The sequence below is a fragment of the Sander lucioperca genome, chromosome 14 (assembly GCF_008315115.2).
Source record: "Sander lucioperca isolate FBNREF2018 chromosome 14, SLUC_FBN_1.2, whole genome shotgun sequence".
Taxonomy (NCBI): domain Eukaryota; kingdom Metazoa; phylum Chordata; class Actinopteri; order Perciformes; family Percidae; genus Sander; species Sander lucioperca.
In genome coordinates, this window is record NC_050186.1 from 4,379,691 (window position 1) to 4,395,803 (window position 16,113).

Genomic DNA, 16,113 nt, shown 5'->3' on the forward strand with positions numbered 1-16,113 from the left:
TTAGGAGCAGTGCTAATGAGTGGGAGAGGAGGGTACATAATGATTTAAAAAAAAAAAAGGAATCATCCTTTACTCCCCATGGGCGGCGTGCACGCTAACACCCTCTGCTTTAATGAGTGAATATATTTCAGTGTGTTTACTCATCAACGGTGGAATTATCTCCTGCCTGCCACTCAGTCTGTCACAGAACGACAAAGATACAGTCTGTACGTCTCTGTGGACAAAATACTCCTCTGCCGTGTCAAAACAAGTTCACAGAAACATGACTGACGATTGCTATTTCCTTGACGCAGCATCTTCCTCTCTTTCCCCTTTGTCTGCATTGTGTCATTTTTAATCCTCTTTGTCAACCCGTCTACTTTGTCTCTCTCCTTCTCTTCGGTTGTCTCCGGACATCAAACGCTGGCTCTTGTGTAAATGCGTTCAGCATTCCAACACTATTCATTGTTCCAAGCTTCAAGACTTCTACCTGTTTTTCTTCCCTTCACCACTTTGTAGCTGTCGGCCCATTTCCTCTGTACGTGCTTTTAGTTTGGATGGGAATCTTAGTTCCCCAACACCCTAACAGAGTTCTGCACCTTTTGTGGCTTCATTTCACAAGAAAGATGGATGTCAATAGTTTTGTATGATTTTTTTTGCAGTTGATGCATATTGACACTTTAATCAGAGTTAGTTCCTTTTTGTCCACACATACTGTGACATACCGTTTATTAAAGATGCAGTAGGTAAGACTTAAGCGTGTTTTACACTAGGCGCATCCAAGGTGGCGCGCGCCATCGTGACTTCAAAATGACGTAATATCCTGCCGGCGCGCCCGATTTATGGCACGAGAGCAGAGGTTGCCCACGGCTCTTTTTTTTTCAGCGGCGCGTGACAAAGCGGAAACGGGAGGCCTGAACGGGTTCGCCGACAACCGGATGCCAGGACTCTCACAGTGACTGCAAGTCTCTCTTGTAAACTTACTGGGTTAAGATGAGTTCTTTTATGGTGAATGAAAGGCTTGATCCGACGAAGTAGGTCATCGAAGCATTGACGGAAATGCTACTGCCAGTTCTGCCGTTGTTTACTTTTTTCTTCTTCTTCTAGTCCGTAGAAAGAGCAACGTCTGTAGCCTTTGCTCATTAGCGCCACCTCTGTTCAGGAGAAGACTGCAACTAGTGTCGTGAGCACCAGCGCGGGTATAAATAGTCACGACGATCCCATGACATCACATTTGCACGCGCCAGCTGGGCTGCGTCTGGTGTATGGACCCTTTATAAAACTAACTTTCTGTCATATTTGCTGAAACTGACCCTATGTTCGAGTATAACTACATGAAGCAGGTAATTTAAGAAAGAAATCCGGCTCCTCTGGCACCACCTACAGCCTGTAGTGCGATTTGCAAAAATCCACAGCTCCCTGTTCAGATGCACCAATCAGGGCCAGGGGAGGGTGTCTAACTGCATGTCAATCACTGCTCATGCACACGCATTCATTCTCCCTTGTGGGGGGAGGGGCTTAGGAGACGACTTTGGGCTTTAGTGGAAAGGGGGAGGGACTGAGAAGTTGTCGATGTTCAAATTTTTTTGCTAAGTCCTGGATCTTCACAATCCTACCTACAGCACCTTTTAATAGTAATTTTTTTAAAGCAAAATGTCAAAAACTCTTTGGCTCTTGCTTATCAAATGTGGATATTTTTCTATTTCTTTTTTCTGGTCTATCATAATAAATTGAGTATCTTTGGGTCGTTCGGATAAAACAAGCTCAACTTGGGCTTTGTGGAATTCGTGATACTTACGAAAATAATCAAGATTAAGCAATAATACAAATATTCGTTGAAGCACTAAATGTGACATTTGTGTGCATCTGTGTACATACACAAGTGATACTCTTTCAGTGTAAGATGTAAATCGCAAAGACTGTGTGAAAGTGAAAGGATTCGCCATTGCATTGTGTGTACGTGTCAGGAAGCAGGTAACAGTTAAGTTTAGCGAACATGCTTCAATGGAAGGATACTCCTCTGTAGTGGGACCACTTTCCTCTTTGGAATCACATTGTCTTTTGTACCTCGTTGCAGATTAGATATAGTTTGTCACAGCTGGAAATAACCTGCTTCCCAAAATGCAGTGACTGTGTAATAAATAATGGAACAAATAGATAATCCTTATGACAGGCTTGTGTAGATATCAGCCATTTTTTTTATCTGTTTGTTTTTTGTCTTCTTTTGTATTGTCTTCATATACATATATTTATAGCTTTTTGAAGTTGTGATATAAGAGAGTATAATGTATTCACATTAACTCTACATGCATCCATCTTTTCCTGTAGTGACATCACCTACAGCATCCTGTTTGAAGCAGTGACCACGCTGCTGGTATTCTTCTCCTACCAACTCTTCCACAAAGACATCCTTCGAGATGGATTAATCTACCAGCACATTATGAAGGGACGATGGTGAGAAAACATATACACACACAAATTTATACTCCACTGAAGACTGCCAATATCTTAATTCACCAAACAGTAACTATTAAATCTACATGGCTAAACATAACCCTTATCTTAACCAAGACATCAACACTAACCGCAACCCCCCCCAAAACTAAATGTAAATTAAACACATAAGGGTGGAATAATTTTCTAAAACTTCTACGAGTTCCTCTCACTTGCCTCTGTAACTGGGTCGTCCACAATCTGTCGACGACTTTTTTTGAACGCAGGCCCAGATCATTTTGGATCTCCTCCAATCCAATATGGCACCGTCTGATCCAGCCTACTGTTCTGTCTATCCAGACTCTGATACTCTTTGTGCTTCCAGACAATCTCATCCTGTCCAAACAATGTCTTCATGTGTCATTCAATTGGTACTAAAGGGGAAAAAAAGAAACAAATCTAGTCAACCAAGACCTTTGTTTCCACTGTGACCTTTTAGTCAGTCTCTTTGCTGGAAAGTGAACCAGCGAGTCTCTTTTTAAAAAAAAAAATGATAATAACCATAAACTTTAAAATGCAAAAATGAAAATGTGGAGATAGAATAACTGTTGCTTGGATTTTACTTTTATTAGCATTTAGTCTAATAAAAGTAAAATCAAAGCAACAGTCTGATGTTGACCTGTACTTTCAAATGGTAATAAATGCACATAATCCTGTAACACTGAATACATTTTGAAGTAGAGTATTCAATTCAATTTTATTTATAGTATCAATGCATAACAAGAGTTATCTCAAGACACTTTACAGATAGAGTAGGTCTAGACCACACTCTATAATTTACAAAGACCCAACAATTCCAGTAATTCCCCCAAGAACAGAGAGAGTGTAGTTTAGATGAATGGACCCAAATGAGAGCATTTTGGATGAATTGCCACTGAGCTGGAAAAAGGCTCCCAAGTAGCTGATCTAAATAGTTTTGCTATTTGGTCAGTTGAGAAAGCAAGTGCTGTGTGTGTAACCAGAAAAAATGTGATATTGTATACCGCTAATTACATGCATGTCACTCATTGGGAATGAGCTGATGTGATCAGCAAAGAGTAGAGTCTCAAATTGAAACCTGATATGGACACCTGTGGACTGAGAATAGGATCTCAGTCTGTCTGGCTGTACACACAAACACACCTGCATGTACATGTTAGAACAAGTCCTGTTTCTGGGCTTTGCTTTTTATTACCCTAATACTGGATTGTCAACTACTGGCATTATTGACAGATAATTAGGTCGCTTTCACACCTGGGCTGTTTGGTCCATTTAAAACGAACCCTGGAGCATTTCGTCAGGTAGTCCGGTTCGTTTGGGGTGGTGTGAAAGCTCATTTGAACTCTGGTGTGAACCAAACAAACAAACTCTGGTCCACTTAAAAATGGCGGTCTCGGTTCGCTTCCAAGCGAACTAGAGTTGGGTTCACTTTAGGTGATAAAGCGATCAGACCCAAATACGGGGAGTGAACTAAAACGGTGCATTTACTAGCCTGCAATTTCAACCTTGCACACAATTTACAGAATCATATATGATTTAAGGGATGGTAACTTTCAGATCCATAAACTATTCTGAGCATACATTGTGTGACAACACATCATCATCCCTCTCTCATCAGGCCGCCCTCTCCTTTACTCGCTGTCTGTCAGCTGCTCACATTGTTCGCCTTCCAACCAGAAAAAAAACCCAATGTTGCAACTTCACCCCCGAATCGCACCGAGTCTACCAAACTATAGGTGTGAAAGCGCTCTTAGTCAGAGTTGGTAAATGAGCTGAACATTTTTTCTCTCAAGGTTTAATAAAGGTAATACTTGAAACGATTGTGTTGTGTTCATATTCTTAATTAGGTTGTATGCAGTCGGATATAATTGATGTTTCTGTTGAGCAGGTGAGGAACAGCTTTTAAGACCACAGGACTAGGTAACCTCAGGGCTTTTATTTTGAAAAAATAGCATTTTTCAGTGTACTATAGACACTCACATAATTCCTGAAATGTTGGAAGACCTCAAATATTATACCTCTTCCGAAGAAAGTGTGCCCTAAGGTTTCCTGGTTTCCAGCTGTCTTTTTAAACCTCTGTCTCCATTTGTCTCTCTTATCCCCAGTTTGTCTTTAACCAGTCGACTGGTGAAGACCCTGCTCTATAATTTCATCAGGCAGGAGAAATGTCCACCTCCAACCCACATCTTTGAGCCAAAAGCAGAAGGAGGCCTGCTTTACGGCCTGGCGTCAGGGGTGGCAAGTACGAGTACACACATTTACACACAATTATAACAAAATGAAACAACAACAAAGAGCAAAAGCAAATTCCATGTATTTGTGCAACCTAAATCATAATATTAAATATATATTATCTCACCACCACGGTTGCTGAGTTATATGGATACAAGTAGAGAAATACCCAGTTTTTATTTGTGCGTTTATTTCTTGTGTTTATTTTCAATGGTAAAAATTGAATTGAATATTTTAAATGGCTACCTAACAACTTTTGCAAAGCTGCGTCCTGGTTTAACAATGGACATCTTGCGTGCAGTCATTATGTGTTTTCTTCCAAACTATATGGCTTATATCAGTGGTTATGGCCTTGATGTGGACATGATTGGTGAGCTGTTTAATTAATGAGTGATTTTTCCTTTTTAAGATTGTTTCATTTAAATAATAAATATTTTTTTAGAGGCTTTCAAGGTGTGAAATTATCCAGTATTTCAAAAGAAAATAGAAAAAAGTCAAGCAAATATTGTGTAAGAGAAATATACGCTCTTCATTCTTATACTATTAATCATGTTGAGACCCCTTAGATTTATTATGGAGCCCCTTACGTCTTACCTTACGTCGTTGTCATTATTCGATCGTGTTGCTTGCCCCTATTGCAGTTTGTTGTAGTGATGTTGCTATATCTCCACACATCAAAATGAAGCTAGTGAGTAGGAACATCATCAGAAATTATAGGAATGATGGTGAAATTACAAAAATAAGAGCCAGACAGTTAAAAAAAGAAAAGAACTGAGTGTGAGGTTTTTCGTTTTTTCCTTGGAGCCAACAAGTGAGAAAAATTATTAATCTGAGAAATGAAAGTGCGAGCCATGCTGACAGGTGTGTGTGTGTCTGTGTGTGTGTGTGTGTGTGTGTGTGTGTGTGTGTGTGTGTGTCTGTGTCTCTGTGTGTTGAATGCATGTTTGAGTGTGAGAATAGGGCTGGGTTTCCTTCACAGATAAATGCACTTTGTCGTTTGTTGGTGGCAGATTTCTATCAGTGAGCCATCAGCATTCAACCCAGCCTGTCTGTCTGTGGCCAGTGATCGGCCCAATGAGTTATGGTGCCCTGTTCTGTAATCCCCTAGAGCCTGTCTGTCTGCAGCCGCCTCCCTTATACACACACGCACAGACCAACAAAGACAAGTGCTCTTATACTCAGAACTCAGAAACAACACTTGTTTTCTTTCTCAGTCTCTCTGTCTCGTACATGCACACAGTCATCAGGGATTGGCAGAGTGCACATTTTAATTTGAATGTTGAAATTGGGTCTATACACGGGTGTTGTTCTAAAGTAACAGTAAATATTAGTAGAATTCTTTTAACTTTGCTGCATGAGCAAATATTCAGCCAGTTTAAAGGGAGCTGCACCAATTTTACACGTTAAGGTCTGTTTACTAGCCATGGTTAGTATATCACAGGCAGTGAAAGTCTAACAAAAGTACTTAAACCTTTCAAACGCACTCCATAGAATCTGTACATCTACATACAGTGTTCTGGACTAGACTCCACTACCTTAACTTCCTTTACATACCTGCTTTTTTTATAGAAGTCATGTTTCTCATGTTAGTAACATGTAAAATAAGTCAAACATGCCTACACACTCACATTCATAGACAGTCTGGATTTTCCCCAGAAACAAGCACTGTTCACTGGCAAAGAAAGCTGTGCTTGACTTACATCACCATGTTAATGTGTGGGTGGATAGGATGTCGCTTCCTCTCTTGCTTTTAAACGCTCTGCTGTCTAAATCTGAACGAGAGTCTGCAGGGGGATTATCACCCAGACTGGGAACCTTTGGCTTCCTCTCCTCCTCTTCTCTACTCGTCTCTACTCTGTTCTACTTGTCTTAACTGTACTCGTCTCTACTCTACTCTCTACTCTGCTCTACTCTACTCTATTCAACTTGACTTGACCCTTACCTACTCTATTCTACTATCCTCTCTTTCCACTATTCTACTCTTTCACTTTAGTGTACACTCTCCTTTTCTTTATTCAACTTGACTATATTCTACTCTACTCTCCTACACTGCACTCTATTCAAATTGACTCAACTTAACTCCTACTTACTCTATTCTACTCTCCTCTCTTCCACTTTTCTACTCTACTTTATTTCACTCTACTCTCTTTTACTGTACTTTACTCTACACGCTCCTCTTCTCTATTCAACTTGACTTGACTCTACTTAACTCTTACATACTCTATTCTACAGTATTCTACTGTACTCCCTTATTCCACTGTACACAGCTCTGCTCTCTTCTATTTGACTTGACTCTTACTTTGTCTATTTTATTCTCCTCTATTCTCCTCTCCTCTACTCCTCTCTACTTTATTCTCCTCTCCCTACCTCTCCTCTCATCCATTCTCTTCTATTCTGCTCTACTCTATGCTACACTCCTCTCCCATGTACTTTTATGTGTTTTTTGTGTTTGTATATGGTAGCTTTGTCTCACATACACACACAATACTATTTGAGCCACCCATCTGCCTACAAGCAGGCACACATGAAGATAATTCCTTTGCAGTCCTCATGTTTTTACATTGCTGCCGTAGAGAGGCTTAGTAACTCTGCTTCTTGTATAGTCCAAGGGTGGTGGTCCCAATCCACTCTATTGATAACTGGTGACTGCTCCACAAACACAGACACCTTGTTAGGTCTACATTTATGTCTGTGAGGTCCTCATTAGTATAGCACACTAAAACAGAAAACTTGCTGGTCACCCTGGGTTTACGTTTTAGCCCTAGCTTTTTATTATGATTCTGATAAGTTGTTGGAATGTTTTCATATGTTATTATGTTTTTGTTAGAATGCTTTTGGATTGGGTTTGGATGAAAGTGCTTTGAGCATATATTTTCATTTGTGTGAGATTATCAGAGTAGTGTGTTTGTTTATTGTCTGTACAGCATGTTTCCCCATGTGCATTTTTGGATAATCATCACGAGTTTGGCATTTTGTGTGTGTGTGTGTGTGTGTGTGTGTATATGTGTGTGTATCTGTGTGCTTGGCCAAGGCATTGGCCTGAAGCCCTGATGTCATATTTCATTCAGTGTTATGCAAGTAAATAAGTAAGTAGCACATTCTGTCTGTCTCTGTTCACCAGGCGTTCACATCTCTGTCTGCACTGAAGGGTTTGTTCTCAGCTGTAACTATGAGAACACATTTCCCACCTCAGCTCCCTTCTCTGCTCAATGGTGTATGTTGCATGTAGCAGAGAGTGAAATGGAAAAACACAACAGAGATTTCGTCTCTTTTGGTGATGTGTATATAAACTGGTGGGTTATTTATTTTTTTTAGCCATGTTAGTGGTCTGCTACTTGGTCTGTCGGCCCACCACTTTGGTCCAGACGGAAATATATCAACAATTATTGAACAAACCATTGCATTGCCATGACATTTTCTATGGATATTCATGGTGCACAGAGGATCAATCCAACCTGATTTTTCCTTTAGCGCCACCACTAAATTGAGGCTTTCATTTTTTCCTGAGAAATATCGTTAATGGATTGGCACAAAAAATTGCGCAGACATTAAAGGTTCCCGGATAATGTATCTTAATGACTTTGGTGATTCTCTAACTTTTTATCTAGTGCCATCATCAGGTCAAAAATGTAATTTGTCCAATACTTGATTGACTGCTTAATGACTGATGACTGATGAAATACCTGCAAACTAATGGCAATCCTATCAGCCTCAGTTATACTTTGTTTTTAGTGTTAATTAACAAATGTTAGCATGCTAAACTAAGATGGTGAACATGGTGGACATTATACCTGCTTAACATTAGAATGTGAGCTTTGTCATTGGGAATATGTTCACATTAGCATTTAAATTTAGCCACATAGTCTTGTTTTTTATCCTTGGTAGGTAAGGAGAAACTTTCCAGGTGTGGACTTAAATTCAGCACCAAATAAATGCTGTGTTGACTTATTAGATAACTGAGCTGTATTACATTTAAATAATTGTATGTAATTCCAGTTATGTACTCTGTTTTTTATCTCAAACAATCATCTAGATGTACAGTATATACTATTATGGATGTCATATTAAATACAAACTAAATACATTTAGCCTTTAACTATCAATGTACTATTGTGTATCATAATCATATGCATAGGGGAGTGATCCTTTTGTGTTAATATGAATGTATTGTGGCGTATAGCAGCTGCAGGGAATTAATGCTACAGAAAAAACTTTCCTCAAATATAACAGGGTACGTTGCAACTTAATTCCTGCTGAAAAGAAGTACTGCAGTGCATATTAAGGAAAGTAAGGTAATGATATTTCCCCAATCAACAGTGGTATCATTAAGTTCCTTCACGTGTGTGTGTGTGTGTGTGTGTGTGTGTGTGTGTGTGTGTGTCTGTAAAGGTTAATATGCATCTGGATTTGGTACGGGGTCATGGTTGGGTGAAGTAGATGTCAGGGGGGAAGATGTGGATTTAGAAAGGATGGTGTCCGAATATTTGGAAAGACTGCAGATATTTGATTGTGTAATGATAATTTGGTTTGAATATAGAAGTTGACTTTGTGCCAACAGTTGTGTCTGATGCTGGTGATCATTATGTAAGACTACACAGAGCGTTCTGTCCTAAAACCAAGGCGTAGTCAAACATTAAAAGCTAATCTTTTGCAACAGAAATCGTATTATGGTCTGTTTTAATGGTAAGCATTTACAGGCTGTATTGTAAGGAGACCAGTAGAGGTTTGTAGGTCATGTAGAGTTTTCAGAGATGTTGTGGTTGTTGTCGATACAGGCTCAAGTAAAGTAAGACTTTGTATGTACAGTTGTGTGTGTGTGTCTGACAGTAGGATGCCTTCACTGCCCCAGAGTCCTGAAGCCCAGATTCTGATTTCAGCATGCCAGCCTCTGTGTCCATGTGTGACCTTCTCTTTTCCTCACTTTCCCCTTCCCTTTCCTCCTCTTCATGTCCTCCTCCTCTTTTTCCACTGGGCGGCTGGCCAGGGCCAGAGCAGGCCTAAGCAGTGTAGCATTATTGGGTTTATGTGGTGGGCAGGCAGACAGGCTGAGGGAACCGAGCCAGACGGATAACAAACAGCACCCACTAAGGTAAAATAGAGCGGTGTGTGTGTGTAAGTGTATGTGTGCGAGAGTGCAGGAAATGTGGCTGCCAGACCGGGCTCTCTGACACTGTTGGGCTAGTCACTGTGGTGCCAGTGATGAGATGAACAGGGCTCCGTCACAACTTGGCCCTCTCTATCAAGATCTTGTTTTCTCTTACACTTCTCTTTCTGAGCTGTAGGACATAAGAGTATCGTGTTTAGAGAGAGAGAGACAGTCTGATGTATTACGTAATTTCTCTCTTGGGGATTTCTTGTTGTTGTGGATTGTGTTGATGTCCTTTTGCTCAAATATAAACAAATGTATTCCCCCTCCTTACTGGAATTGCATACACATGTATACACACAGGGTCAGACTAAGTGTTGAAGTAGGTCTTTACTAGCCATTAGTGAATTTATTGGCAAACCAACATTTAAACCATGGATGTTCTTAAGAATTGTACAAAGTGTCTCAAGTTGTTGAAAAGAAACCCTTAGGCAGAGCAAGTATTTTGTCATGCATAATTGATGAAGACCCTGTGAGGTTGAAACCAGTCCAAGTTTTCACAAGTTGTTCCTTTGTTCTGTCTCCTTACTTTTAGAACAAGTAGTACAAGAAAAGGACACTGGGATGTGACCTGCCATTTTCTACTTCAGTTAATCTTTTAATGTAGCAGGATGTCAGTGTAGATGAAGCATTTCACCCTTATAATGTTTTGAATGTCTCCATGTTCGCTTGACTTAAATTATTTTTGGTTCAGTAACCAAGTAAGCTGATGATGTGAGTGTGTCATAGTTGGGTGGATCAGTATGACTTAATGACATTACTCTCACATAAAGGAGAGTGTGTGCAAATTCAGATACATTGATCTGCTCTTCCATCCTTTGCCACTAGATGGCAACACATCTACTCAGCTTCTCCTCAAATTCAGTGGCTTGATCAGTGTGGACCTGCAACACACTGTCTCTCACTAGTGCTTGGTTCGTGCCTTCTGTGTGGCTAGACGTGCAGGAGCCAGTGGCTGTCATCTCTGTACCTTGGTGTTCATGCTTCCCGTGCTTCTCGTGACGCCTGAAAGCACCAGCACTTCTGCAGCTCTGTAGGAAATTCAGCTCCCTCTCACTCCCCTAACAAGAAAAACGAACCCAACTCCAGTTGGCCAGTAGTTCCAGTTTCTCTTTGTTCTGTGGCGCCGTCTATGTTGTTTCAAATTTCAGGTTCTGCAAACGATCGTGCGTGACTCCATTGTGCCCATTTTGGCCTTGATTACATCAGTCTGACTGCACATACTCTTTTGCATTCATTTTCCTATGAAGCATAAATCAGTTATAAGGCTGAAGAGCTGCAGGTTATGAGAATACTTTATAAAAAGGTTGTCATACACAACCCGACTGCTTTTGATTACTGGATCCTGCACAGTTCCATCTACTTATCGGTTGTACTGAAAAGGAGAGCTGCTCAGGCCAGCCTTGAAATATTTTTATGTACCATAAACAGCTATAATAAATGTAAAACAAATATAAAAATCAAAGTTATTGCTTTGAATGTAACACACACTTGAAAAAAAAAAGCGTGAACCCACCAGAAATAAGTCATATAAAATAAAACAGCAAAAAAGTAATGGAAACAAACATAAGAGGTGTTTTGTGTATATTTGTGTGTGTGTATATATATAAAAAAAATGGTGTGTGTGTCCGTCTCCAGGTGGGCTGTGGAGTGTCTTTACATTGGGTGGAGCTGGCAGCAAAGCAGGCATAGACCAGGAACACAACCCCTTACCTTTGTCCAATCAGAGCCTTCTGTTACTGCTGGTCCTAGCCAATTTGACAGACGGGCCTGACTGGCCCAACCCCTACCGCCAAGCCATCACTTGTTTCAGAAACACACAAGGTAATATATTTGTATATTTGAATCCATTGTACATATTTCAGAGTTGTTCATGTGTATGACATGTACCAGAGGGTAATGATGTAATAAAAATAATACTCTTGATAATATTTACCCATCTAGACACATCGTCGCTGTCCGTGGAGCAACCTCACACTTTCCAAATCAATTTCAACAGTCTGTACACAGCGTTGTGTGAGCAGCAGCGCTCTGACCAGGCCACACTTCTACTGTACACCCTCCTTCACCAGAACACCAACATGAGGACATACATGCTCTCCAGAACCGACATGGACAATCTGGTGGGTGGGATGGCAATGAAGACAATTGTTAATTTACACACATGCATGCACATTCATTATTCCTGTCTAAGTCTGACATTTTGTTGTGTAGTTTATTGACAAGGCATAAGCAAGGCACATTGTATGATTGGGTAATCCTTAACAAAACACATTATGCAGTCCTTCCTTACACACATGGGTATGGCCATGAAATGGTTTCATCTGGGACCAATGCTATGGCTCGGTAAACAGTGAGATGTATGTAGTGGCAGCTGGTGCTATTCTGTCCATGTGGGACAGTGCCAGTTATTCCTTACAGCAGAGTGAATGTACTGAGGCAGTTTAGTGAATGAAAATCAATCTTTTGCTCAGCATGTCAGATGGTATCACATATGAGCATGGTAGACGGTCACATATGAGGCTCTTTCACACAGTGTAACACTAAATAATTTGGTTTTATTGAAAGGAGTGGAAGTATGAGTTAAAGTCATGTATATTATTTAGCCTTTGTACCAGGTTTAAAAAGAAAACTAAAAGCCAAACATGTGCAGGAAATTACTCTAATTTACAATCATATTTTGCAACTGCAGGTCAATTAAATTAATTTATGTCTGTCAGTATGACCTTTCTGTGTTATTATAATAAAATATCATCATTAGCAGATTTAGATTCAGCTTATTGTGTGTGTGTGTGTGTGTGTGTGTGGTGTGTGGGGCGTTACTAATGAGTCTAGCCACAATAAAGCACCGTTGCACGACAGTGTAATGAGCTAACACTGCATCTGTGTGGGTTCATCGCTCACTATGCTAGCTACTAACTGCTTTCACTCTGACAGTATAATTCGGAGAATGAAATCTTTTGCACACTGTTGTCGGATCACTTTTACCATCTGCTTTGCATACTTCTGAATATAACTATATATATACATACATATATATACACTGCCTCCACCTATAGTTTAGCAGCCATGAATTAGTAAATGTATTCTCAACTAGCATCCACAGTGCTGCTTTTACTGTTTCTTTTACTTGGTACTCAGTTTGAACCACACTTGGTAACTCTACTATAGTAGTGGGTATTTATGTAGTATGATTGTATTGGGCTAGAAGCTTCCTTTCCCTGAAGAGAATAATAAAAACAATACATTTTTCATTGTGCACACCTTATGCTTTGGTATTCAGCTTTTCAATTGCATCTGTTGCAAGATTGCTATTTTCCTTTTTGTCCTCTCAGGCTGTTTGATTGTGGAATCTTGTAACAAAGATTTAATGAATGTCATTTCTGCGACTCCACCTACACACACATGCTGAGCTCTTCCTTCTGCTCTCCCACTCTTCCTCTCAGGTGATGCCCATCCTCGAGATCCTTTACCACGTGGAGGACAGAAATTCTCATCATGTCTACATGGCCCTCATTATCCTCCTCATCCTTACAGAGGACGATGCCTTCAATCGCTCCATCCATGAGGTGGTGGGTAGACACAGTTTAATACACATTGTTCACATGTCAGGTGTTGCCACTGCAACATTCCTTTACTTGCAATGGCCGGGATAATCACAATCATTCCTGATGTTTTTGACATCTCATCTCAAATGTCTTATTTTCTTGTCTCTCTCCCTCGCACAGGTATTGAAGAATGTCTCATGGTATACAGAGAGAACATTGACAGAGATCTCACTTGGCAGTTTGCTCATCCTGGTGGTCATCCGCACCATCCAATTCAACATGACCCGGACAAGAGTAAGTTTAACACATATTCAAACGTACAGTTTGTGCACTTGCAAAGTAAACCGATATGCATTCAGAACCCAAATAGTAATTAATCACATCCACATACGAAGATTGAAATACAGAGTCATTTACAGTTTAACAGTAACATCAGGTAACATGTCTGTTTGTGTGTGCATTCTCCCCAGGATAAATACCTCCACACCAACTGTCTTGCTGCACTTGCCAACATGTCAGCCCAGTTTCGTTGTCTCCACCAGTATGCTGCCCAGCGTATCATCAGGTGAGGACATATTGGAGGTGTACAATAGACCAGAGGATGATAGAAAATGTTAATTGGTAGCTTCTTTCTTCCATTAATCCATTTTCTATAGGACCTATTCCAGCTCTTGTCTTATTCTAGTAAATGTCTGCTTTGGAAGAATATTAAAAGTGGTTTGAAACTAAAAGCAAAGTTGTCAAACACTGAGGTAAAGTGACCCCGTCATTTTTTTTATTCTGTACTTCTGTACTGCCTGTTTGACATTGAATAAGTTACCTTTAGTGGTTTGTTTAAATTAGAATCTGGATACTGACCTTTTTATATTTGAAGGTCTTGATATCCTCCAACTAGGGACGGGAGATATCAATAAAATCCTAGTATATCAGATTTTATATCACAATATCGATGCATATGTTGAGATGATAAATTGATTGTTAATGGATAAATTAACCAGACAGGGATGCCAGTTTTTGGCGAAAGTAAATACCACAAAATCAATTGTATATTGTTATATTGTCTCATGGCATTGTCATATCTCTGACCCCTACTAACTGACAGATTGAATAAAACAACAACAATTGTGCATCCCAGAGAGAGAAACCGGGTCAAAAATATAAATCAGTTAATAAAGTAGGAGAAGATGGCACCCCATCAAAACAGTAAATGTGTTTCAGCCAGCGGACTTTCTCAGGGCGTGGATGAGGATAAAGTATGCCCAAACTAGAGCTATTGCACAGGTTATAACGTGCTTTCTGACATCTTTTTAGTTTCGTGTACTAAAACCTACAGCATAAGATCACCAAAAATCATCAAATCATCAAAAAGAGAGACGGAAATTGCCCAAAGACAAGGTTCTAATTCACACACAAGCACACTCATTCATTTTAATGATCATTATAGTAACTTGAAAGTGGCTGCAGCAGAAGAGAGGAAGAAATTAAATATTGAGCAAGTGGTGTGCCTGTGTAGAGAGGAACATCATGTAAGACGAGGTAAATGAGAGAAAGAGTTTGACGAGGAGACAGCAGACGAGAGGACAAGGTCAAAACCGCACACATCGAGTAATTCATGTCCGTTTGTTAACTCCAGACACACAGGAAGGAAGGTTTTCTTCCCTGACGACACACATTCACGCACATTCAAGGATCCTCTTATCTCACTGCATGTGTCTCTCTCCATATCTGTGACTCTCTGGTGTTTTGAGTCAGAGAGGAACACTGTCTGTGAATGTGTTCATGTCTGTCCTTTAGTGATGTAGAGCAACTGACTCCATGTCTGATGGCTGGCTAGATAAAGGGAATTTCCTGTCAGGAATTTCCAAATGTCTGCCAGGCACTGCTGAACTCTGCTCCTTAATGAACTCTTTGAGAGAATCATAGTTTATGCTGTTTATTTACAGGCATCAGGTTGGGTTTGAATTTCTTACCACCACCTCGCATTTTTCCTTATTATTTCTATTTATCCTCTCTTACCATCAATATTAACTTTCTGCTGCATTCTGTCCTCCATATCCACATTCTCCTCTGTCACCACACATGCTCATGTGTTAGGTTAATCCAGTAGTTACTCTCTCAGTTAATTGTTTGGTCTAAAAGTGTCAGCAAATAGCAAAAGATGAAGTTTCCAGAGCCCACAATGATGTCTTAAAATGCCTTGCTTGGTCTGACCAACAGTCCAAAGCTACAAAACTCAGAAGAAAATATTCACATTTGAGAAGCTGGAGCCTATTTTTTGTACTAGAATGACTGATTAAATGTGAAAATAGTTGCTTGTTAATTTCCTTTCATTTGAATAATCTGTTATTTGAGTATCTTTTGATCATTTCAGCTGTAGTCCACAGTTCTCTAACTCAAACCTATTTATAGGCCCTTTTTCAATTTGTGCATGAAAAAAATGTTTTAAGACAAAATATTGCCAACAAGTGTTTTTACGCATGCCTGAGGTGTAAAAGTCTTATACGTCATTTGTTGTTTTGGACAAAAATGTTAAATATAAATGCAAAAATTGGTAACAATAAAGGTGATTGATGGACTAATTACATTTCAGAAATGTAAAACTTGAGCTGCCTTTTGATTGAAACATAATTTTCATTTTAATCATGCAAGCCTTAAAATGAATGTGTAAACATACGTACATGTACATACAAATGTCCAAATCCACGGTACATAACCACACACTGTGTGTGTCCAGAT

At 39.8% G+C, this 16,113-nt stretch overlaps 1 protein-coding gene across 3 annotated transcripts in view; it reads left to right on the plus strand.

Annotated features, from left to right (window-relative positions):
* The window catches only part of dym (dymeclin), a 61,186-nt gene that overhangs the window by 11,930 nt on the left and 33,143 nt on the right, over positions 1-16,113 (plus strand). For all 3 annotated transcript variants that reach the window (XM_031317643.2, XM_031317642.2, XM_035991480.1), the window contains exons 7-13: positions 2,308-2,433; positions 4,557-4,693; positions 11,468-11,653; positions 11,774-11,952; positions 13,276-13,401; positions 13,558-13,671; positions 13,848-13,942. In XM_031317643.2, the coding sequence (XP_031173503.1) occupies positions 2,308-2,433; positions 4,557-4,693; positions 11,468-11,653; positions 11,774-11,952; positions 13,276-13,401; positions 13,558-13,671; positions 13,848-13,942 (963 nt within the window). The remainder of the gene's footprint in view (positions 1-2,307; positions 2,434-4,556; positions 4,694-11,467; positions 11,654-11,773; positions 11,953-13,275; positions 13,402-13,557; positions 13,672-13,847; positions 13,943-16,113) is intronic.